The sequence below is a fragment of the Primulina tabacum genome, chromosome 13 (assembly GCF_025594145.1).
Source record: "Primulina tabacum isolate GXHZ01 chromosome 13, ASM2559414v2, whole genome shotgun sequence".
Lineage (NCBI taxonomy): Eukaryota > Viridiplantae > Streptophyta > Magnoliopsida > Lamiales > Gesneriaceae > Primulina > Primulina tabacum.
In genome coordinates, this window is record NC_134562.1 from 17,810,204 (window position 1) to 17,836,232 (window position 26,029).

Consider the following 26,029-nt stretch of genomic DNA (forward strand, 5'->3'; position numbering starts at 1 on the left):
AAAATCATTTTTAATTTAAAAAGTAATGATTATGCATGGCTTATACGTAATCTGATTTTCGGATTCTACTATTTTAGTCAAATTATTTTGTGAACGATTGATATAATATCAATATTTTAAAATTTCACTTGCACGACTCCAAAATATGGCCATCACATGATTGTGACCATTAACCACTCGAATTTTTAGATTATTAAATTATATTCATATTTGCACAATTGTATTATAGAATTGCTTGTACTCGTAAATCCACTTCAAATTAAATTTATCATCGCCACATAAAATTGATCGTTCGTCGGATTTTTTTAATAAAAAAATTATGTCATCCTACTAAATACAACATACAGTAAAGTGTCAAATTTATCCTACACGAGTGTGCCATCAACTAAAGGAAAGGGTGTGGATGTGCATACATAAAAATGGTTGCGAAAATTTCAAATACAACTATGTAATCCTCATTTAGAAACTACAGCAATCCTCGACGAACATGACTTTGTTTTAACGTACTATGTAGGCAAAGTTCTAAGCAGACTAAGGGCGCGCGTCCACTGCGGCCCTTGAGAAAGCACGATTTTCTTCAAGATTGGAACAGCCCCGGCTGCTACAATCACAGCATGGTTCTCGCTATCCATTCCTAGACTACAAAGAATTTCTAAGCTCGCCTCCTTAGCTCGGTCATTACCAATTTCCATCAACTTCACCAATGCAAAAATCCCGCCTTCCGAAGCAACAGCCCGGGAAGAATCCATCAACCCTTCTGATATTATCCTGTTGAGCTCTAAAACAGCAGCTTGTTGGACTTCAGGGAAGGATGAGCTTTGGATCTGTAGTATCAATCTTGGGATCGTCTCGTAAAGAGTTACTTCCGTACTTATCGGGTTCTCAAATCCTGAGTAACGCCCTGACAATGAGCTGAGTTTAACAAGGGATGCGGCGACCCTGTCTTTATAATGAAGAGGGGTGTCAGAAACAAGGATAGTGCGAAGAAGTTCCGTTAAATGGGGATAATTTACGGTTTGGCGAAAGTGGTCGTGGTCTAGTAATCGAGTGAGTAATCGGGATGCTGCAGATACTGCTTGGCCAGCTTCTTCAAGTTCCAGGGAGCGTAGTTCGGGCTGTTTGCCCTGGGCGTCGTCTTCCGTTTCTGTGAATCGGTTTATACAGATTAGTATAAACACGATAGAAAAGAAAGTAAGGACTTTCGCATCATTTATCGAGTTCTCTACTTCTCAAGCCAATGGCTCAATTGTATAAGCAAAGTTCATAACAAATCAAAATCCTGAAATTTCAAGAAAATTTTGGCATTTCACATAATGCTCGCAAAAGTGGGGAATTGTTGGGGAGGTGAAAGGTCTAAAGTAGGAGGTAACTGTCGTAAAAGCTACTGTAAAATCTAGGGATTTCCACTATACCACAACCTTTAACTGATAATAACGAAGAAGAAATCTTTTAAACTATAAAGTTGCCCGTGACACAAAGGTACTATGTTATCGAGGGTGTTACAAAATGTCGGATGATGCCTTGAGCTCCATTTCCCAACCCTTATAGTCAATATATTGACTCAAAAATAGAAATAACTGTTCGACTCATTCTGAATTTCACGCATACTTCAATCATAATGTATTAACAAAGGGAAAATAGATGTTTTCTTCCTCGCAAAATCTTGCAGTTTTCACTCCCCTAAAATTTTCCATGATTACTCGGAGATTATTTTGGTATAATCACACGTCTCATAATACTTTCATGCCTCTCTAGCAGTCAATTTTCTTTCATACCTGTCAAAGATTTTTGTCGAAAAACTGCTTCTAGACCAGATTCAATATCTGCTAAGACGAGCTTTTCCACACAAGGTTTGATCATGGTAATAAACTCGATGATTGACGAAGCTTTTCTCTGCAAATCTGGATTTGATGTCTTCATTATATCCACTAGGGAAGTAAAGACAGTGGAATCAACAAGCTCGTTCAAATCAACGGTCTGTCCACTGTCAAAGAACTAATCTGCATCATGAAATGGCATCTAAAATGCAATCTCATATTACATCAGTAACATAACACCGGATTTTGGGATGATTATTATACCATATAAAGTTCTGAACATGATACTTTCCTTAATAATCTACGTGGATGTCTAGTATACAAGAAAAACAACTCAAACGTTGGAAGTCATACTTTACACTTTCAATGCAACAACTCAATACACGACATATTAAGACGAAAGTTGAAGTAGTTTATAAATTAATTATGCAGCTAAATGTACCTTAAGTCATGTATGATAATTTTTTTCTTTCTCATGCCTAAAATTAGCACAATCTTATAAAGAGGACAATGAGGCAAAAAGCCAGAACATTTTAACCCAAAATTTCCAATGTCTGTTCCAATATTAACTCAAGAAAATACAAACCTGGGGGACGATTTTGATGACACCGTGTCATTCCCCTCATCTGATTTTGGATTCCCAGTCTCATCCCATCCATCTTTTGAATTATTGACTGTTCCATTGAAAACCTGAAACATCGATATTCAAAGAAAAGTTCAATGAGCGCAAAAGCTGCTGAGTTCCCTGAAAAGCACTGGTCAAAGTAGCTACATACCTTCAACGTTATACCTTTGTTGGGGTCCAAAATCCGAGTAAGAATGCTCAGAATCTACAGTTGAACACAACAAAATCTCATATTTTGGTAAAACAGATTAAATTGTGTTCAATATAGGAAAAGAAATCAGTTTAATCACCGTTGCAATTAAGCTCTGAGATGTCTCTAACTTAGAATGCTTCAGCAAATTTATTAGAGGATGCAAAACGCCTTCTGCTTCAATTTTCTGGCATACATCATTGCTGGATTGTAATGCATACACAAAGTTATATCAGCCAATTCCCAGTGGATAAAGTGCATCAACAGATTAATAGAAGTTAGAACTGTGACTCATAGAAAAAGTTGGTCTAAAACTGACTCTTTAGCATTAAAAGAAAGAGAAAAAGTATGCAAAGAGAAGTTCATTTCACGAAAACAGAATACTAGGACTTTTGCCTTCTGAAAGAATAAAAACGCAATAAAGTCATGAAGCAGTTGGGCAAATGAGAGATCACAAATTTTTTAAGAATATTAGAAACAAATTTCTGGACCTTTTTCTGTTTCTGGACTAATTATGTTTATGTTTCTCCAGTAATAAGTTCATCCAAACCGGGTGGTTTAGTTATTAGTTGTGTATGGAGAAACAGAAACAAATATAGAGATACAGCTGATTTTAAGCCTCCCAGACAAGAACAATATAGTCAGCACTCGGCACTCAGCACGCAGTTTGATTACTTGATATATGAAAACATGAAAAAGAATATGAATTTTACCTGATGGACATCTTGTCCAAGGCTTGAAGTACGGCCAATCTAATAGTGTCACTTGAATGATTAATTAACTGAATAAGAAACTTGAGAGCACCAGCTTCCATAAATGAAATCCGCATATGTTCATTGAAGGATGCATCGGCAATAGACCTTGCAGCTCTAGCAATAGCTGACTCATCTTCAAGTCCAAGAATTAAAACCAATCGAGCGACACCATCTATCCATGGCAAGAGCGTAAACCTCTCATTTGAATTGCAATGGTTGTCAGATTTATTATCAAACTCCATTTCTATTGCACCTATACGGGCAAGAAACTGCTGTTGTGTCCGTCCCGCCAAAGCGTTAATCTTTGCCTCATCCAAATCGATATTTTTTTCCTGAACATTTAATCCGAGCAGTAGTTCTGAAGCACCATATTTAGAAGGACCTTTTGATGTCTGTTCAATCTCAGTACCATCGGGTAAATAAGGCCATGAGTACAATGCTGGTCTGAAAGACTTGTAGGCAGCTGTCCCAATCAAAGGGACTAACACTATACCCTCCTCCATAACAAGTATCCTATTATACTCATCTTTAGCAAATTCCAACAAAGCATTTCTCGCTACCTTTCTGATGACTTTAGATTCTTCAAGCTCAAACTTCAAGAACTTTGCCTGCATAGTGCATATAAATAAGTTCTTAAAATTATTAATTCAGATTAAAAATTATCAATATCACAAGGGGAAGAGCACATCAGTTTTAGTTGATGCTGTCATTCTCTAGTGACAAAACACTACTTAGACCACGATTTTGATTCCATTTTCATGTTATAGTAAATATACCAACTAGAGAAAAATGTAACAGGAAAGCAAACATGCAGAGGTTTACTGTGACCAGGGGGTACATGATTCTGTAACACCAATCTGAAACCATAATCACCAAAACCAAAAAATCTGAAAGTTCACTTCAGTTTCAAACCAAAATGGCAAAATGTGGTTCAAAACTTATAATCAATAGATCAAAATGAAACTGAACCATATTCCACTGTTGAGGGCTAAACCCGAACACATGTCTCTTCAGGTCAAACTTAAGCAGTTTCTTTAGACGAGAGTGTGTGTATTGATGTCATCAAGAAAAAAGAACTACGTTATTATGACTTCTATAATTGATATTTGTAACTTTATTTATAAAATATACTGATTTTTTTCTCATTATATCAAAGTAAATGTAATAAATTTCTCTGATAATAAAAAAATTTCGCTCAAAAAGATAGAAGGATGATATAGTGACTTTGAAACATAAGTGTATTTTATTATTGGTTGAATCAAATTATGTCGTATGGCCATTAGTCCATGCAAAAAGGAAAAAAACAGAGAGTTGGGCCAAACTCTTTCTTTATTATCTAACCAAACTTTTCTTCAGTTTTCAAGACAGAATTTTTTTAAGGTGTCAATCATGACATTAGCAGAAAAACCCCACAGAAAATTCCAAATATCAAGGAAGGAATCCTCACCAGTTTAGGTATAACACCAGCTTCAATCATTATTTCATGCTCTGAATGGCTCAATGCCAAGTTAGCCAAAACTCCACCAGCAGCCTCGATAACTTTCAAATCTTCGTCCTCCAAGAACTTGACAAGTAGAGGCAGGATCTCGGAGCTGGTAATTCTCGCTCTAACCTTCCCATCTACAGACAAGTTCCACAAAGTACATATACTTTGCTCCTTCACCTGCAGGCAAAAAAAAAAGAACAAACAAGAGATCAATCCTGATCATTAACCACAATGCCAAATATAGTGAACAATATTCTTCTTTACCTCAGAAGACAAGGGACATCGTCTCAATAGGCCAGTCATCTCTTCTACTGCAGCACTCTCAGCAACTAAATCTCGATAGACATTAATTGCGGATATAACCCGTAAAAGACCAGCAGCTGCTTCACACGCGGAATCAGAGTCTAATTTTAGAAGGTTAACTATGAGATTTACAATGCCACTAAATCTCATAATGTTGTCAACATACTCCTTGCCACCAAGTGAGTACTTCCACAGTGTCACAACAGCCTGTTCTCTATCTTGAGGATCATTATCCAAACCTAGCATCCGGACAAACATTGCGATATAACCGTCATTCCAGCTGGATGAGCTGTCCTTTGAAGTATCAACATCCTGAAATCATAAGATGATAAGAAATATCATCCATTGCATGCAAAGGAACCCCACTTCAGCATTATGATCAATCCAATTTAAAGAAGTCTGTTACCAAATAAAATGTAACCAAATACATGCAAACAAACAAACATACTTAGCAAATAACTTTGAACCAAAAAAAAACAAGATGTTTAACAAATGGCTGCATTTAGCCACAACATCCCCTATATGTATTAGATTTATAACCAACTCAGAAACAAAGACTGAAGATGAAATCTGTACTTTGAACATCATATCCAAAGTCAAAACATGTTTTACATTTTATTTATTATGTTCTATGACTCTATAACATGAAAAAAAATAGTATAATATGACTTGATGGTAAAATGTGAACCCATGTACTAAAATCTTCATGAAAACTGATAGAGTGGAAAAAGAGATGAATGAGGGAAGAATGAAAAATTTCCAGTATATTTAATAAAGCGGACGATATTGTTCAAGAAAGTGTTAATAAGCATGATCCATACAATCACGAAATTAATGCTCTTAGTTTCATTAAGGCCAGTAAGCTGTGGAATAAGCATTAGAAACTGACTACGTCAATATAGGCAGACAACCCATCACTCTAAAACGGAAGCCTTTTGTTAAACTTTTGATAGGTTTAATCATTTGTTAAAAACAGAACCCTGAGAGCATATCCAGATATGTGGTTCACCTCATGACTATAGAAGCAATAAATGACACCACAAACCACCAGCTATAGCTCCAGTACATATTAAGAAGAGGCTACCACAGTTCAAAGCAGTCTCCTAGTTCTATAACAACCAAAAGTCTGAAGAAAGTGATGGCTAGAATAGAATCAAAGAAACTCAGGCAAATGATAGACTGAAGAGGTCACAAAAAAGTCTCGATTGAGCAGCAAAATGATCTTTTACTGCCACAAAGTCTCTATTATGGCAAGAAAATAAAAATAAATTCTCTTAGGTCGCTTTTTGATGACCGCATTTAACTTTTTAAGAGGAATTACAATCAAAGAATTTGAAAATCTATTTATCTGAATTTGTGGTTACGTCATTTCTAATTCTTTCAAATATATACAAAAATACGTAGGAGGAAAAAGCATTGAAATATTTTGCTATTTTTTTCTGCCTAAACATACGCAATGAAATTGAAAAGTACTATTTGAAACCAGCTGATCCAAACGTAGCCTTAGGGTGCGGTTGAATTGAAGTTTTCAAAATGAATTAGTACCAAATTCATTAACATTCGCCATATTTGTTTGGATGATTTTGGATTACGTGAATTTGATATTTCGGCCCATCCATTCAAACTTGTTAGGAATCAACATAAATGATTTAAAATTCTCACAAAATGGAGTTACTGCAGATTACTGATTATCCATCAATTCTTCCCCCATATCCAAATCATTCCATCCAAATCCAACATTAGACTGCGACCAAATGGATATACGTGGTTTCGAGGAGCATATATAAAATCAAAATATTTAAATGTTCATTTATTGAAATGACATGTACTTCAATGGCCATTTCAAATTCTTTCAAAGCGCCTAAAAAAACTTGCAAAGTAATGGCGTAATTCGAACCAACAAAATTTTTAGCTCCAATATATACAATGTTGAGAACTCCAAATCCACTAATTTCAAATCCATCCATCCCTATTCGCCCTTGAAACATTTCAGGAATGACATTGGATGCATCGATCAAAGTTCTATGAAACCGATGAAATGCATCCCCCACAATCACTACCGCAAAATTCATAATTCCAAAAACAAAAAAGCCAACTATCCAAAACACCATTAGTATCACCATAATCGAATTCATACATGGAAGTCACAAATGCCCAAATACCTCTATTTTACACGAGTACTAACACATACAAGCTACATAACAAGAAAGACGAAGACCATAGTGAATTTTCACTAAGGAAATAACTTACAGAAGCAAATGGCTGTTCTTTGGCAGCAAAAATTTCAACTCCATCGCCATCACTGCAAGCTCTTGTCAACACAGAAAATCTACGGACGCCAAAGGGTTTAGCGAATTTGTGAGGAAGACAATGGTTTCTTGAAGTAAGGAGAGTATTCGTGGAATTTTTAGCTGAAAAAACTTCGTCCCGAGAATCAAAATGCGAGAATTTCTGCTGTCGAAGAAAATTGGGTGGCTTGAATTTGAGATGGGATGGTATTATTAACGCCATATTATGGTTACAATTTTCTGTAGAATTACAAATATGGATTGAAAATTGAGGGTTTTAATAATCTTGATGGGGTTTTTGGAGAAGCAGTCCAATTTATTTTTCCTTAAAATTAATTTGGAATAATAAAATTTTATAAAAAAGCCAAAAATCATAATTTCATCCTTTTATTTTTATTAAAGTGTTTTTTTATTATATGATAACTCGCGGTCGCTATTATTTGATGTTTATTGGATAAACTATTAAACTAACACAATAACTTACAAATAATGTTCGTCGAGTAAACTACACTCGACAAATCTTGTGTGACAAACTCATCCAAAAATGTCTTGGTAGGAAGAATCAAATCATGATCATTAACTAATCTGTAACGTCCGAAAAACCAACCTACGTAAACTGATTGCATGTAAAATTATTTTAATTACTTAATTGTTTTATTTAATTGATTTTAAATGCTAGCATGATGTTTAGTATATGATTAAATGTATGCTTGCATGATTAAATGATAATATGACATGATTATATGAAATTAAGGATTTTACTCGAATATTCGATAACAGACAGGGGAAAAGAGACCGGGGAGGACCAAGACTAACAATATATATTTTTATTTAATTGATGGCAAGGCTTCCTAATATGGTTTAAAAATTATTTAATTTTCTTAAAAATGTTGGATTTCGAATTATTTTACGAATCGAGCTCGATTTTTCCCGGGAAGCTGGTTTTGGGCAACCAAGGAGTTTTAAAAGATCAAAAATGTTGGGGATCGATGTAGAGTTTAGAGGGGGGGTGAATAAACTCTTCTCCTTTGATGATAATTTATGCAAAAGGGTGCTAAAATCCTGTTAGAGATTGTAGTTGTTCTTGTTCAATAGTACGTCCAGCAGATCACAATTGAAAGTGCGGAAACAATCTGATGGAGTAAGATGAAAGACAGTAATAGCAGTAGGTAATAACACAGTAGTTGTTTTTGGAAGTTCGAAGATAAAATCTTCTACGTCTCCCCTTCTTCTGTTTACAGAAGGTATCACTAAAAGACTTTGGTTTTGCAGTACACACTTGTACACACCCACTTCAGCAGGACTTATCTATTGCCTACTGAAACTCTTAGCAACTCGATACAATAGTTCAATATAGCAATGTTCTGGAAAAGACTATTTTCAGTTTACAAACTCTTCTACACAATATTATAAAGTGTGGCTTGAAGAGATGAAGAAACAGCAGTACAAAATGATATCCAAAGATCATATATAAAATATGATGCGTGTACTGCTTTTCTGCAGGTTTGAGCTTTTGAAGATAAGTGGAAATTTCGTGGTTGCTCAATGTATCGTTGGATAGATAAGAATGATTAGCGTTGTTACCTAAATGGTTTTGATCCATATATATAGGTAACTTGAGTCCAACGTCTATAATCAGAGATTGTTTCCTGTCCTCTGATAAAATCAGCTTTATTACCGAAATAGGTTCCTGCAGAAGAGTTACAGAACAATCAGTCCTGTTTTATACTAAAATCGGTAAGGCGTACTAAATGACTTAGTATAGAATTTAATGGTGCAATAAATTCTTGGTACTAGATAAGATAACGGTAACAATTAAGATTGAAACAATCGAGTAGAAGGCCGTTAAGTGCTGATCCAGTAGAACTAAGTTCTGCTAAGCCGTTGAGTATTAACTAAAGTACTGCTTCTGATAGAGCAACTCAAAAGCTACTATTTTGCATAATCTTCTGGTTGATATTATTCCTACTGGTTTTAATACTTATCACCACAATAAAGTTAAGTCTAACAAAAAATATTATTTTTGAGAAACTTATTTTATAAACTTTTAGTTTTAATTAAATAAGTGTTATTGAGCCCAATTTAATTAATTTAAATAGGTCCAATTACCCTTAAACTTGCAAGCCCAAAATTAAAGCCCATTAGCTTGTTAATTAAATATATAAATAAGTTATCATGGCTTTCAAAACACCACATTTAACCTCGATTCAGCCTAAATCACACCTTGCACACACCTAATATTTTCGAGAAATAGGAGGAAAGAAAAAGGGCTTGTGTTCTCCGTCGTCCAACGTCGCACCCTCGTCAAAGATCGTATATTCGAGCGTTATAAATGCAAATGCACTTTCTCTAAACTTTTTTAAAACATCATACAAATCATAATATGCGTGTGTTAATTGATTATGCATGAAAAATACGTGTGTTCAATTATTTTACGGTATGATACATATTTTCAAAGTTTTTACGATTTTACGCTTGTTTTAAAAGAATCATTATGAACCCAACGGACACGCTGCCAAAATATGATAAAATTGAAGGGAAAACCACGCTGGACAACCGTGGGCAACAAAGTAGGAACCATAAGTTTGAGTTGGCTTGTGTGTTGTCTTCGTGAGTTCGGTTTGTATGCATGGGCACAGGTGGCTCGACCAAGTCTGGAGGTTGGGTCCTAAGAGTCATGGTTATGTCCTAGGAAAAGTCCTGGGAGGGCTAGGGCTCGAGTCATGGGCTGCGGAAGAGTCCACGTGAAGTGGGACTCTTCCCCATGCGTTGTGCACTGCTGGGCTTCGGGAGGGGGGTGCAGCGGGGCTAAGGGCGAGCCAGGGTGGTCCATCAGGGTCCTAGGGTGATGGGCAGGGGTCGGACCAGGAGCTAGAGTGGCTGGGTTCGACATGGCTCGAGCCAAAAGCAAAAAACGTGGGATCATGAGGGAAGCAATCACGCAGGCTGCTGCTGGTTGCTGGTGGCTCACGCACGGGGTCCAAGGCTTGGGCTGGTCTGGGTTAATTCTGGGCGAGGTATAAGGATGGCTGGGGTGTGCTGGGCTCGGCGGCTGCTGTTGGGGTAGAGTTCTAGTTAGGCTACAACTCCAGAAACATAGGAAGGGTGGAACGCACGGGCTGTTGAACTTTTCAGGCGGCTTGTGCGTGGCTCAGGGGCTCGGGCTGGGGGTGGCTCGGGTCTGGGACTGGTCTAGGATCAGTAAAGGTCATGGGTGGTCAAGTGGTTAAGGGCTGGAAGAGTCCTAGACTAGATAGAAGTCCTAATGTTCAAGGAGTCTCACGCACACACACATGCAGATTCTGTAGCTCGGTTCCAGGAGGGTTTGAACACCTCAGGGGCTGGTTCTTTGTGCTGGGGTTTGTCAGGAGGGTGTCTAGATGGGTTGGCTCATGTTTGGCACGAGGTGGCTCGACCATGGCTCGAGTAATTTGGGAGATGGCTTAGTGTGTTCGAGTATGGGTCAAATTTGAAAATTAAAAGACTAAAATTGGAACCATGGGTACACGGGTGTGGTTCATGGCTCACAAGAGTAGAATAAATAATAAAAATTTTATGTTTAAAATTTGGGATCAAAATAATGAGTTTTGGATTTATCCAAAATTTAATTCGTGCACGAAATGTTAATTAAAGAATTAATTAAAAAGACTAGTTTTATGCTTTATAAAAGTATGAAAGATTTTATTTAAGCTTAAATAATTATTTGAGGTAAGCCCATGTCATTAAAAGTGAGAAAAAGATAAAATCGAGAATTTTTATGTCCAGGGACAAAACAGTAATTTTACACTAGGAAAATACGTAAAAGCTTGGCAGCGTCCCGAAGGATCATAATGCATGTTAAATGATATTTTATGATTTAAAATGATGATTTTGATGATAATATGTTATTTTACGATTTACTGTGAAGCTGTACAAATTATACTGTTTAAAATGCTATTTTTTTTAAAGTTATGCTATTTTATGATTTTAAATGGAAAGAAAAATATTTTGAGGGATGTGAATTGACTGTGACATATGATATATGATTTGTGGAGGATCCATTTATGTGAGGACGGTGAACTTACAATTTTGTGGGAATGACGTGAGGGCCAAGGCCCCAGAGGGACCCCGTTTACGGGCCAAGGCCCCAGAAAGACCCCGTGTATGGGATAAGGCCCAGAGGAACCCCGACGATCGTATTTCCACGGTGGAGCCTAGTGCACACCCCATGAGCCACGTGGATCTGAAGAATGATCAGTCGACCAAATGATAAATGCTAGTCGCTTTCAAGGATCAAACTTCACCTAAAATGATATAAAAGCTTTATAATTAAAATGATTTTATGATATAAGATTTATGATGATGATTAAAACTATTTTTAAAATGATTTTTAAATGATTTATTTATGCTTAAAACTATTTTTAAAATGATTTATTTATGTTCAAAAGCTATTTCAAAATGATTTATGATTAAATGATTTTAAATGATTTATTTATATTTAAAAGATATTTAAAATTAAAGTATGATTTTTAATGTATGTGATTGTATATGTGTTATTTGCTATCTATGTTTAGAACGTACCGAGTCTTTAGACTCATTAGGTTTGTATGATGCATGATTTGATGATTTATGGAATGCACTGACGATTGAGTGGATCGAGTGCAGCAGTACACACCCGATGACCTTTATGTTCCGCACTTGCTTGATGGATTAATGATTTAAAGATCATGCTAATGATTTTATTAGAAATATTTTTATGATTTCTTTTTATTGTTAGTTGATATTCCTAAAGGTCAGTTTAGAAAGTTTGGTTAGTCGTTGATTTAGTATTTATTTTATGCTCTTGAGATTTCATATGTCAAATTATTATGATTGTTGATTATGTTAAGTTATTTAGTTTAATATTTTAGAATATATGATTTATGATTAGAAAAAAAAAGTCGAAATCGTTTCATAATTGTTCACTAACTCAACTAACTCGAACACCCCTTATAAAAAAATAGATTAATTTTTGAATTTTTTCATAATACAATAAATATTTTAGAGAATGTATCGATCCAAATAATTTTAATTATCTTTTTATATACTAGATCATTTATCTTACCTTTCAATAATTATTTTTTCATTCTAAAACATTTCCATTTTCTCCTCAAAATATTGATTTATATTATGTCATTATTTATACTATCTATATTATGAATAGTCCCAACATATTTATTTTGTCTAATTGCATTTTTATGGATAATTATTTTTTGGGAGTTAATTCCAGTTTTATATTACTATGAACATAAATTTATTGTTTGGATCATATATGACTTTTAAAATATAGTAATATAATTATCTTAAATATATTCATAGTTTTTATAAGGAAAAAGTATATATTTGTCCTTATTAGATTTTGATATTACCCATTATCAATTTCAGTCTTAGTTCGCTATCTTTGTTATATTTGTCATTTTAATCTTTTTTTTGACATAACGTTAATGACACATATGCGACTCCTATGTGGCTCCGCATATTTTGATGTGAGTATCACATCAATATATCTGATAAAAAAATGAGAAAATAGTTTTTTAGCCTACTAAGTTGTTCGATTTTAAGATATGTTTGTTAAGTTGTCAAAGTTTGGTTTTGATATACTAATTTTTAACTTTCAGCTATTTTGGTTCAATTGTTAAAGTGAAATCGGAAATGCTGACGCGACATTGAAAAATGTTAACATGACATCGAAAAATGCTGACGTGACATTGAAAATTATTGATTTCTCAGATGTCACATCAGTAACTGGACCAAAATAGCTGAAAATTAAAAGTTAGTATACCAAAAATAAATTTTGAAAACTTAATAGACCAACACCCAAAATTGAACAATTTAATGAACTAAAAATTCATTTTTCCTATGAAAAATGAATAAAATTATTAAAAATCAAAAGATATAGGAATAATACTAAAATTGGACAATATAGATGACTAAAATCGCAAAGGAATAAATATAAGGCTAATTGTCCTAAAATCCCTGACACCATTTAAAATTTGCTCTCAGTCCCTAGTTGAGAAGATATATTTTCTCACTATCTGACAAAACTCATGTATATGTTATAACTCCCTTATTTACATTAAAATTACCTAATCTACTTCATTTATAATTGAAACCCACTTTTACCCTTTTTTATTTTTTAAACATCCATCCTCCAAAAGAAATCTCATATTTCGGGCAAACATCACAAACTTTAACCCTAAAACATTGAAGGCGTTGTTCAGAAGAAATCCATCGAAATTGCGGACAAGGCCTTTGAAGACGTCGTTCTGATAAGAAATCGTTGACCTTGAAGCCAATAAGCGAGGATGCGACAAGATCCTTGAAGTGTAGGATTGCTGAATTTTAAAAATCGAACAAAAAACCAGTGAAGGCAAGTTGAAAGTGTGTTTCAAGCTTTATGAATTTTTTCCTTAAATTACATCTTTATGAGTGATTTTTGCTTTATTTGTTTCAATTTAATGATACCTTAATATTGTGGTTGTTATTGTGTGCTTTCCTGTAAATTCCCTACATTTTGTGAATCCTACTGATTTCATTTCCAATATTTAGAATTTAATATTATTATTGATTTTGTGTTTCATGTATTTCTATCATGAGTTGATTATCTGGAATATATATAGATTTCTTGATTAATTCAATTTTATCCTCAAATTTTACGTTTATTTCTTTAATAAAACATATTTTTTTTTAAAATTGTTTTGAAATTTTTTAAAATATTTAAATGTGCATATCAATTTAATTTTTATGTTTTTATGCATTAGGTGCAAAATGGAAGTTGTTAAAGGGTCTTGCAACCTTTCGTTTTTGGATAGCTGTAGGTGCAAAACAACCTTTCGTTTTGGATAGCTGTAAGTGCAAGAAGTAGTTGTTTGTGATTTAAATTTTCAGTGGTTGTAGTCTTATGGACATATTTGTTAGGCTTGGAAAGAAATGTGCATAGATTATTCTTTGCAACACGTTGCTCAACAACACAACATCTACTTGACTTTGAATGACGATGATAATGTCCTAAATATGATTCATATTTATATGTGTATGAAGCTCATCATGATTGAATTGAGAGCAGATAGTAAAAACGAACATTTCAGCAGCCTAAATTTTGGGAGGTAAAATATATTATATTTCTCTCTATATTGTGTTTTGATTATTTTTTTTATTTTACATCTAGTATGCTTGAAATTGTGCAATTTTCGAAAATATTGTGGTTATATAATTTTTGTTCTTGTATTATAATATAAATACATTTTTCTAGCATATTATTGCTTCATAATATATAGTTGAACGCATATTTAGCAGAAGTTCACATGATATGAAATGATATACTAATATTATTTACATTCAATATTTTGCATTTTGTATGTTAAATAATTATTTGGGTATCTTGCACTTAACAAGTTTATAAAAAATTGGTAAGAGTTGACGAGGAAAACAGACAGTCAAATAGTGATCATGAAGTCGATCAGGCCTCATTGTGCAATACACTAGATGCTTAGATTAATTGCATCTGTGGCATAGGTCAATCATTCAAGTATGCTGCTGACTTTAGACGATGTGTCAAAAATTATGCTGTTGCTACAAGACGTTCATTTTCGTACAGAAAGAATGATAACGAAAAAGTCACTGCTACTTGTATTGAAAAGATTTGTGGATGGAGAATTTATGCTTCTAAATGTAAAGCAAACAATATATTTGCGATTCAAAAATACAATTTACAGCATACATGTGGTGAGAATAATCTACGTAGTAGAGGAAATCCTAGAGTAGATGCAACATGGATAACTAATGTGGTGAAATACAAATTGATAGGAGGGCCTTCTTACCGTCCTTGTACAATTCAAAAAGACTTGCAAAGAGATTATGGAGTAGAGTTAAACTATCGTAACGTGTGGAAGGGCAAGGAGTTAGCGATGCGTAATATTCATGACACAGATAAAGGATGCTACGATAGAATAATATGGTATTGTTGTGCTGTTCGAGAAACAAATCCTAGAAGTGTTGCTGAGTGTGAGATTGATCTCATAACTAATAAATTTAAAAGACTCTTCATTTGTTTCCAGGCATGTGCAGTTGGTTTTTTTATTGGTTGCAGAGAAATTATATGCTAAACTGTCGAAATGTGAGTTTTGGTTGAGACAGGTTGTATTTCTGGGGCATATTGTATCGGGAGAGGGTATTTCTGTTGACCTTAGCAAAGTCGAGGCAGTGATTAGTTGGCCTAGACTGACCTCTGTGCCAGAGATACGCACTTTTATGGGTCTGGCAGGCTATTACCGACGATTTATCAAAGATTTCTCCAGTATCGCAAAGCCGATCACTCAGTTGACTCAAAAGAATACTCCGTTTACTTGGTCAGAGGCTTGTGAGTCCAGTTTTTTGGAATTGAAGAAAAAGTTGACCAGTGCTCCAGTATTGACTATTCCTTCAGGTACTGGTGATTTTGTTGTATATTGTGATGCATCTCACAGAGGGCTAGGATGTGTTCTGATGCAGCGAGGGCATGTCGTTGCTTATGCCTCGAGACAGTTGAAGCCACACGAGACTCGTTACCCAATTCATGATCTTGAATTGGCGGCTATTGCGTTTGCACTGAAGATATGGCGACACTATCTCTACGGCGAGAAGTTTGAAATCTATTCTGATCACAAGAGCTTGAAATACCTGTTTTCACAGTCAGAGTTGAATATGAGACAGCGTAGATGGCTCGATTTACTGAAAGATTTCGACTGTGAAATCAAGTACTATCAAGGGAAGTCTAATGCAGCAGCGGATGCCTTGAGTCGAAAGGTATGTGCTCTATCCTTGTCGACGATAGATGTTTCGAATTTGAGTGAAAATTATTGTTTGTCTGGATTAGTATTCGATACAGATAGTAGACCATTGCGACTTGCTACGATTCAAATAGAACAAGATTTGATTGTTCGTATTAAAGAAGCACAGAAAAATGATCCGAATGTTCAAAAGTCGATTGAGATGGTTAGATCAGGACATCAGTCAGAGTATCGGGTACATGATCATGTTTTGTACGTGAATAACCGTCTTGTAGTGCCAGATGTTTCAGATTTGAAACAACAGATATTGTCAGAAGCACACCGTAGTCGGTTCAGTATTCATCCTGACGGCAGAAAGATGTACAACGATTTAAAGATACAGTTTTGGTGGAAACAGATGAAATCAGATATTTTAGAGTTTGTATCTAAGTGTTTAAATTGCCAACAGGTGAAGGCCGAGAGAAAGAAACCCGGAGGTTTACTTCAGAGTTTATCTATTCCTGAATGGAAATGAGATCATATTTCCATGGATTTTGTTACGAAGTTACCACGATCATCTCGGGGGTGTGATGCGATTTGGGTCGTGATCGACAGATTGACCAAATCTGCATGCTTTATTCCGTACAGAATGACGTACCGACATGATTAGATGGCAGAAATATATGTCAGAGAAGTGGTCAGATTACATGGTGTGCCAAAATCTATCGTATCAAATCGTGATTCCCGATTCACTTCACATTTCTGGCACAGTTTACAGCAGGCTTTTGGTACGACATTACACCTGAGTACTGCTTACCATCCCCAGACAGATGGACAGTCAGAGCGAACTATCCAGACCTTAGAGGATATGCTGAGAGCTGTAGTGCTAGACTTTGGCACTAGTTGGCAAGATTCACTATCTCTTTGTGAATTCTCGTACAAACAGCTATCAGAAAAGCATCGAGATGACACCGTTTGAGGCTTTATACGGAAAGAAGTGCAGATCTCCGCTATATTGGGATGATATATCTGAGGTAACAGAACTTGGGTCTGATATGATCCGAGAGATGACTGAGAAAGTGAAATTAATACAGAAAAGAATGAAGACAGCGCATGATAGACAAGCCAAGTATGCAAATGTACGTCGTCGACCGTTAGTGTTTGAACAGGGAGACATAGTATTTTTGAAGATTTCTCCTTTCAGAGGCATTGTCAGGTTTGGCAAACGTGGGAAATTGTCTCTTAGATACATCGGTCCATACGAGATTCTTGAGAAGATTGGTTATCGTGCATATCGACTTGCTCTTCCTCCTTCTTTATCCGGGATACATGACGTCTTTCATGTGTCGATGCTACAGAAATATCTGCCAGATACTTCTCATATTCTTCAGCCTGACGAAGCCGAACTCGATGAGACTTTGAGTTATTTTGAGCAACCGATTCAGATTATTGATCGGAAGGACAAACAACTCAGAATGAAGACTATTCCGCTGGTGAAAGTCCAATGGAGTCGTCATGGCATTGAAGAAGCTACCTAGGAGACGGAGTCAGATATGAGACAGAGGTTCCCAGAGCTATTCCGCTGATGTGAGTTTTCTATATAGTTTTATTATACCTTCTTATTGATATGTTTTGATCGCCTGTGATTTCGGGGACTAAATCGTATCTTAGGGGGGAGAAATGTAAGGCCCGAGAATTTGGTTATATAATCGGAAATGATTTGTTGATAATTGATGTGATTATAGACGAATTGGATCGGACCCGAAAATACGAGGGAATACATGAAATATGTGCGAGGACAGTACCCCTCGCGCATATGCGTGACATTGATTCGCGCATATGCGCGAGGCAGGCAGAGGACCTCGCGCTTATGTGCGAGAGAACTTCCATGAAAGGTTCAAAGTTCCTTCTATCTTAGAATTTAGCTTGTGCAAGATCCGGCCAACCGAATTTGAATCCGAGTCTATATTTGTGCTCCTCTTGTTACTAGCTTCGAAAGATGTAAGTATTATTACATTTCAGCATGTTTTGAAGTTGAGATGACTGGGGAAATCAGATTTTGATTGCTATTATTTGTTATTGTGATGTCGGTGATAGTATATTTGAAACCGGATCGAAGTAATGATACCGTATGCGATTATTACGATTTTCCAGCATATATGTGTATGAAATTATGCAGATTTCAGCATGGTAGATTGTGTTATGATGAGAATTATGAGTTATTGTTATTGATTATTGATGTTTGAGTTGACCAGTATCGCGAGATTAAGCTGTTATGCCGTCGAAATGTACCGGGAATGAATATTGATACGTACATGTATTGGTTGAGTTATTGATTGATATTGTGCTATTCGACATTGCCATTTCAGATTGATATCGACAAGCTTCGACGTCAAGACTTCGACATCAACAAAGATTGAACACCGATAGGTATAATTCAATATTTGATTGGGGAAATATAACTCGAATCAGATCCGGTTTGAGTTTCCCACAAACCACATACTAGATTTCTATACCGTGATATGTTTGTGCTTTATCTTGATTTATGTACAAGCATTGAGATAGGAGAGTCATTGACAGATATGCCAAGTTTCTAGACATTCGGTGGTATCGAGGCATAGGAGAAGATCAACTCCGATTGTAGATATTCGATACAGACAGGGCCGAAGTTTAGGAATAAGACGTACCGCCACCCCGATTGGGAAAGTAGGTGGGAGACTTGTTACGTCTTATTCACACCGGGATCCCTAGACTTAGATATAAGTCGAGTCAAAGAATAAGAGTCAAAGATGTTTTATCTGTATTCACTAATGTGTCATAATTATTGATTAATGTATTATGATTTTATATTATTGCATGACATGCATGTATACATGTTTTATACTGGGATTTGTTCTCACCGGAGTATCCGGCTGTTGTTGTGTCTGTATGTGTGCATGACAACAGGTGGGACAGGATCAGGGTCAAGAAGAGCGTGACTGAGATTGGATAGCGTGGTGATTTCGGGCGTAGAAGATGAAATAGTGGTTCTACATTTAATCTGTAGTTGTTTTTAAAAACGCTAGTTTGTATGACTGTAATGGAACAAGACATGTACCGATGTTTGTTGAAATAAAATAGAGATACCATTGATGTATGATATATATACAATTGTTTTTGATATTAAAAGCAAAATTTTGACCCACATTTTCTAGCAAAGATCCAATTAATCCCAAAGACAATTGAGTTAGAGCCCGGGTCCCCACAAAAATTCAACCGAAACTGAAGCTTAGGACAGAGCACTTCGCACTGGGATGGTATTTCTCGACCGCCCCAGCACATGCAGAAGCCAAGGAAGGAGTTTGAGCAGAAGACCTCATGCTAGGGAGGTATTTCTCGACCTCCCCAGTGCGAGAGGCTAAAGAATTACGAATTTTAACAGAACAGCTCGCGCTAGGGCTGTAATTTTGGACCATTCCAGCGCGAGATGCATGAGAAACACCCAATTTTACAGAAGACCTCGTGCTAGGGCGGTAATTCTCAATCGTCCCAGCGCGAGTAATTCTAGGGAGACCGTTCCTTGCAATTGGCAAAGCCCTTATTTATGTGAAAGAAGGGAAGTTGAGATTGAGAGTGGGAGAGGAAGAAATCACTTTTGATGTCCTTAACACTCTTAAGCACACACTGAACACTAATGATTGTTTTAGAGTTGATTTTTTGGATTTACTTGTGTGTAATTTTGTGCAGGATGCTATGAAGGATCCATTAGAAGCCACTCTCACTACTGAAGTAAAGGAGGATGAATTGGATATAGAAAAAGCTTAAATAGTGGCATAATTTAATGACAATCATCCATGGAAGAAGCCAGTGAGGATGAGAATCAGAGGTTGGAAAAATACCGAAAATTTTCGGTATACAACACGTACCATACCGACACATAACGAACAAACCGAAATTAAGGGTATACCAAAAAATTTCACTTATAAATTAGAGTATTTTAAGATTTCAATTTCTATTTTGTTGTGTTGGGCTTCAAACTTTAATCCAACAATTTGGGTTTGGCCTAAAAAACAAGGATTCCTCGATTATTTTAAGTCTTCCTTCGTGTCTTTGCAAATTGCCCTAACCCTAACTTGATTCTCCTCCAAACCGAGGAAGCTTTTACGTAGAGTTTGCTGGGAAGAAGCCAAGAACGCATCATCATATGCTTGTCTCACACCATTCTAAATCGCCACATTGTTCACCTAGAGTCCGTCACCATCTGGTAGTTCATTAGGAACAACCAATGTCGCCGTCGCAGTGAGCTTTGAGCAGGGAGAGGGTGCTCGTTAAAGAGCCAAACTTTGGTTAGATTCTTGCCTATATGTATTTACTTGTTATGTGTTGTGGTTTTATGGCTTCATTTTATTCTAGAACATAAGAAATGCTTTATGTCTTCCAGAACTTGAAAGATTCTTGCCTATATGTATTCCTACTGGATGATAATCTAGCCTAAATATATAATGGTGAAATATGCTCTTGTCGAGAGCGTACATCCAAATTGGTCTTTCAATTTGTACTTGGTGATCAGCTTGCGTTGCAAGAGGATGGAAAAGTGTTTTTTTGTACATATAATTTTGGTATCAATGGTAATTTATCGATACCGTAGACCAAAATTTTGGCACGGTATCGGTATAAATTTATTCATTACCAAAATTTCGGTTTACGGTATCGGCATCCGGTATTTCAATACCATTTTTTTCTGTACAATATACGATATTGTTTGGAAAACTCGGTATACCGTACCAAATCACACCTAGATAAGATTGGAGGATTTGGGAAATCGGAAAGAATTGACCCCTCAAAAATCAAGCATGAGGAACCACGAACACTTGAGCTCAAACCACTGCCTCAACACTTAAAGTACGTATACCTAGGTGAGAATAACAAATTACCTGTCATTATTTTTGCTACTTTGACAGATGCAATGGAGGACAAACTGCTGAAGGTCCTTAAAGAGCACAAGAGGGAGTTTGCCTGGAAGGTGACAGACATCAAGGGAACAAATCCATCAATCTGCATGCAAAAAATCCTGATGAAAGAGAAATATTCACCTCTCGTGCAACCTCAGAGAAGACTCAATCCAAAGATGCAAGAGGTAGTGAAAGCTGAAACTATCAAGCTTCTAGATGCAGGTATTATCTATCCTATTTTTGATAGCGCATGGGGTTTGTCCTGTTCAGTGTGTACCTAAGAAAGGTGGGATTACTGTGATCACTAATTTAAAAAATGAAATTATTCCGACTAGGACTATTACGGGGTGGAGAGTGTGAATTAATTATAGGAAGTTGAATGATGCCACCCGTAAAGACCACTTTTCCCTTCCCTTCATTGCTCAGATGTTAGAAAGCCTAGCAGGGGCATGATTTTTATTGTTTCTTAGATGGGTATTTGGGGTACAATCAAATCACTATTGCACCTAAGGACCAAGAGAAAACCACATTCACTTGTCCTTATGGCACTTTTACTTTCCGACGTATGTCCTTTGGTCTTTGTAATGCCTCTGCTAATTTTCAACGATGCATGACTGCTATATTTCATGATATGATTGAAACTTTTCTTGAAATATTTATGGATGATTTCTCTATTTTGATGCAACGTTTGATGAGTGTTTGCATAATCTGAACTCGGTGTTGAGGAGGTGCGAGGAGAAAAACCTGGGCTGAATTGAGAGAAGTTCCATTTCATGGTACAACAAGATATTGTGCTAGGCCACAAGATTTCTGAGCAGGGGATTGAGGTGAATAAGGCCAAAGTGTAGGTCATCAAGTAACCTACCGCCACTGGCATCAGTAAAGGGAGTTAGAAGTTTTTCACGTCAATTTTTATTGGCGTTTCATTAGAGATTTTCTAAAATTTCTAAGCCCTTATCTTCCCTACTTATGAAAGATGTACTATTTGATTTTACTTCTGACTGTCTGCAGGCATATGAGAAACTAAAAGAGCGCTTGGGGACAACTTCTGTTTTGGTTGCACCGAATTGGGATCTACCCTTTGAGGTAATGTGCGATTCCAGTGATACCGTGGTTGGTGATGTTCTACGCCAGATGCGGAACAAAGTATTTCATACCATATACTATGTAAGTAAGACTTTAGATGAAGCACAATTGAAATATGCAACAAATGAGAAGGAATTACTTGTAGTAGTATTTGTTAGAGTAGGTGCCCGTCGAGCCAAGTGTTGGCCGATGGTTCACATTGAAACTCTATGTATAAACAAGTTTTATTTTAATAATATTTGAAATTATTATTTTGGCACATCTTTATATGTATACCCATGCTAGTTGCATAGATAAAGTCCTTGAATGTACAAATAGTAGAAAGAATATGAGATGCTCATATGATGAGTATCATGAAACTCATATTTGGAATACTGTATGTTCTAAACAGTTCCTAGTTGATTCAATCGCCGCTAAGAAGGATAAAGGCCGCTCGAGTTTGAGACTAGTATCTGCGATGTGAGTACCATGTTTCAATAGTAGAAAACATTGTGATGTCTGAGCATGCAGATATGTGCTCCTTGTAGAGTGCACTGAACAACCCTCCATAAAGAACTTTTCAAGTGGTTCTCACTTATCGAGTGGAAACGTCCTAGTTTATGGTTGTACACCATTAGTCCTTATGACCCGGGACAATATTGTGACTCTATATACTAGCCTTGTACTTTGACTTGTTTACCAACTCATATGGGGTCATCGGGTGGCAAGGTTGGGTGTTTTGTCGAAACATATAGGAGTCGATACATTGTATTCGGGGATTCACCGCTTACCTTCGGGTATTGATATCATGTGTCCTCATGTATATTTAGTTTGAAATCTCTGATCAGAGTGTTGATGGTAATTAAGAAAGAGGTTTCTTATATTACACAATCGATGCAACTACGACATGACACATAGTATCGATTCTTTGGCAACTCTCGATATACCAATAGTTGTTGAATCGATTGGGATATATGAGATGAAGGGACCGTACTGTACGCTAACCATAATGGAATGGTTCTTGCAGGTACTATCATTTGATACCTAGGGAATCATGTAAGCGATGCTGCTTGGCATTTAACATGATCGGTCGGGTACTATCAGACTTGAGTTTTAACGTTCTTATTATCAAGGAGCTGATAAGTAAGAATGGAGCAACTGGGGGTATGCTCATATAAGAACATGTTTAGTCTTGAATCACATTGAGATGTGAAAACACTGCTAGTTGTATCAATGAACCATTGAAGGCAACACTAGTACTAGCTATCTAGATACCGTTGAGAAGGAAATTAGTTAAATGCGTTGAACGACTTATAAATGAGTTTATAAGCGTAAAGAAAAATAGAAGTATGAATTCTATAAGAGAATTATGGGGAATGTAACTTTTAATTTGTGGAAGTGTTCCTAAATTAAAATTTGGCTCAAATAAATAATGTATTTGGAAATTGTGATTTTCATAAACATTTTTATGGATTAAATTAAATTAATTCAAGTGTTGAATTAATTAAATACTAGTGGACCAAGTAGAGTCCAAATAATTAAATTAATTCAAGTGTTGAATTAATTAAATAACATTGGGTCTTGTAGAGCCCAATTGAAAATAATTATTCAACTAGTGAGCTTGAGTAAATTCAAGTAAAGATTTAATTGATCTCAAATGCGTTTAAGATATATAAATAATAGTCCATGGGCTTTGTACATGTTACAAGAGAGTTGAGAGACAACTTTTTCAATAAACAAGGCATGTCTTGCACATGCACTTCATCTTTTTCAAGCACCAAGAAAAACTCTCCCTCTCTCCTCCAAGCATGATGGCCGGATTTTTTGCTTAATTTTCTTTCAAATTTTTCTTCTCCATTTGATGAATTGATAGCAAAATTCTCAATGAAAAATGCCTTGCATTTCCTACTGTAAGTGTAAGGTGGTTTTAGATTGTTGGTGATGAGCTTGATTTTGAGCAAGGAGTGCTAAAGGGAAGCTTGTAGATTGTCTATTCATTGAAGAGATAAGTTGTTTAACTGTTAGAGTAGGTGCACGTCGAGCCAAGTGTTGGCCGAGTGTTCACAATGAAACTCTATGTATAAAAAGTCTTTATTTTAATAATATTTGAAATTATTGTTTTGACACATCTTTATCTGTATACCCATGCTAGTTGCGCAGATAAAGTTCTTGAATATACAAATAGTAGAAAGAATATGAGATGCTCATATGATGAGTATCATGAAACTCATATTTGGAATACTGTATATTCTAACAGTTCCTAGTCGATTCAGTTGCCGTTAAGAAGGATATAGGCCGTTCGAGTTCGAGACTAATATCTGCGATGTGAGTACCATATTTCATTGGTAGGGGACATTGTTATGTCCGAACATGCAGATAGGTGCTCCTTGTAGAGTGCACTGAACAACCCTCCATAAAGGACTTTCCAAGTGGTTCTCACTTATCGAGTGGAAACGTCCTAGTTTATGGTTGTACACCATTAGTCCTTATGACCCGAGACAACATTGAGACTTTATATGCTAGCATTGCATTTTGACTTGTTTACCGACTCTCATGGGGTCATCAGGTGGCAAGGTTGGGTGTTCTGTCGAAACATATAGGAGTCGAAGCATTGTAGTCGGGGATTCACCGCCTACCTTCGGGTATGGATATCCTATGTGATCTCATGTATATGTAGTTTGAAATCTCTGATCAAAATATGGTGGTAATTAAGAAAGGGGTTTCTTAGATTACACCATCGATGCAACTACGACATACCACATAGTATTGATTCATTGACAACTCTCGATATACCAATGGTTGTCGAATCGGTCGGGATATATAAGTTGAAGGGACCGTACTGTACGCTAACCATAATTGAATGGTTCTTGCAGGCACTATCATTTGATACCTAGGGAATCATGTAAGCGATGCTGCTAGGCATTTAACATGATTGGTTGGGTACTATCAGACTCGAGTTCTGACGTTATTATTATAGAGGAGTTTATAAGTAAGAATGGAGCAATTGGGGTATGCTCGTATAAGGACATGTTTAGTCAGAATCACATGGAGATGTGAACCCACGGCTAGTTGTATCAATGAATCATTGAGGGTCACATAAGTGCTAACTTTCTAGATCCCGTTGAGAAGTAAAATAGTTCAATGTGTTGAACGGCTTATAAATTAGTTTATAAGCGAAAGAAAAAATAGAAGTTTGACTTCTATAAGGGGAATGTGACTTTTAATTTGTGGAAGTGTTCCTAAATTAAAAGTTTGCTACACAAATAATGTATTTGAAAATTATGATTTTCATAAACATTATTAGGGACTAAATTAAATTAATTCAAGTGTTGAATTAATTAAACATTAGTGGACCTAGTAGAGTCCAAATAATTAAATTAAATCAAGTGTTAAATTAATTAAACAACAATGGGCCTTGTAGAGCCCAATTAGAAATATTATTAAACTATGGGCTTGAGTAAAATCAAGTAAAGTTTAAACAGCCTCAAATGTGTTTGAGACATTTAAATAAAAGTCCATAGGCCTTGTAATTGTTACAAGCCCAAGTAGAAGGCATGCAAGGGAGGTGAAGGGTTGGAGGCAACTTTTTCAATATCTAAGGCATGACATGCACATGCTCACTTTAACTTTTTCATACACCAAGAAAAAACACTCGTCCCTCTCTCCTACACATAGTTGGCCGAAATTTTAAGTGTTATTCTCCAATTTTTGTTCTTCAATTGTTGAGGAAACACTCTCTTCTCAAACAAAAAATTCTCTAATTTTTCTAGTGCAAAATTAGAGTGGATTTAGCTTGTTGGTGAT

At 36.0% G+C, this 26,029-nt stretch overlaps 1 protein-coding gene and 1 long non-coding RNA gene across 2 annotated transcripts; one reads left to right on the forward strand and one right to left on the reverse strand.

Annotated features, from left to right (window-relative positions):
• Positions 1–317: 317 nt before the first annotated feature.
• On the reverse strand, positions 318–7,766 carry LOC142522344 (uncharacterized). Its single transcript, XM_075625669.1, has 9 exons — positions 7,427–7,766; positions 5,138–5,488; positions 4,835–5,050; positions 3,346–3,995; positions 2,733–2,835; positions 2,594–2,647; positions 2,404–2,507; positions 1,776–1,984; positions 318–1,144 (listed from the first exon to the last, which is right to left on the reverse strand). The coding sequence occupies exons 1-9, from the start codon at positions 7,685–7,687 to the stop codon at positions 507–509; spliced, it is 2,586 nt and encodes an 861-aa protein (XP_075481784.1). The 5' UTR covers positions 7,688–7,766; the 3' UTR covers positions 318–506.
• A 5,847-nt stretch (positions 7,767–13,613) lies between these two features.
• LOC142522705 (uncharacterized) lies at positions 13,614–15,546 on the forward strand. Its single transcript, XR_012814506.1, has 3 exons — positions 13,614–13,852; positions 14,244–14,330; positions 14,524–15,546. It is a non-coding gene; the product is annotated as an uncharacterized LOC142522705 (long non-coding RNA).
• Positions 15,547–26,029: the final 10,483 nt, after the last annotated feature.

What these genes read in the sequence shown, in the direction of transcription:
- LOC142522344 (XM_075625669.1), bottom strand. Translation starts at nt 7,687, where the DNA reads ATGGCGTTAATAATACCATCCCATCTCAAATTCAAGCCACCCAATTTT. An exon ending in AAGAACAGCCATTTGCTTCT is followed by an intron (nt 5,489 to 7,426) that starts GTAAGTTATTTC and finishes TTATGATTTCAG; the next exon opens with GATGTTGATACTTCAAAGGA. An exon ending in GATGTCCCTTGTCTTCTGAG is followed by an intron (nt 5,051 to 5,137) that starts GTAAAGAAGAAT and finishes TTTTGCCTGCAG; the next exon opens with GTGAAGGAGCAAAGTATATG.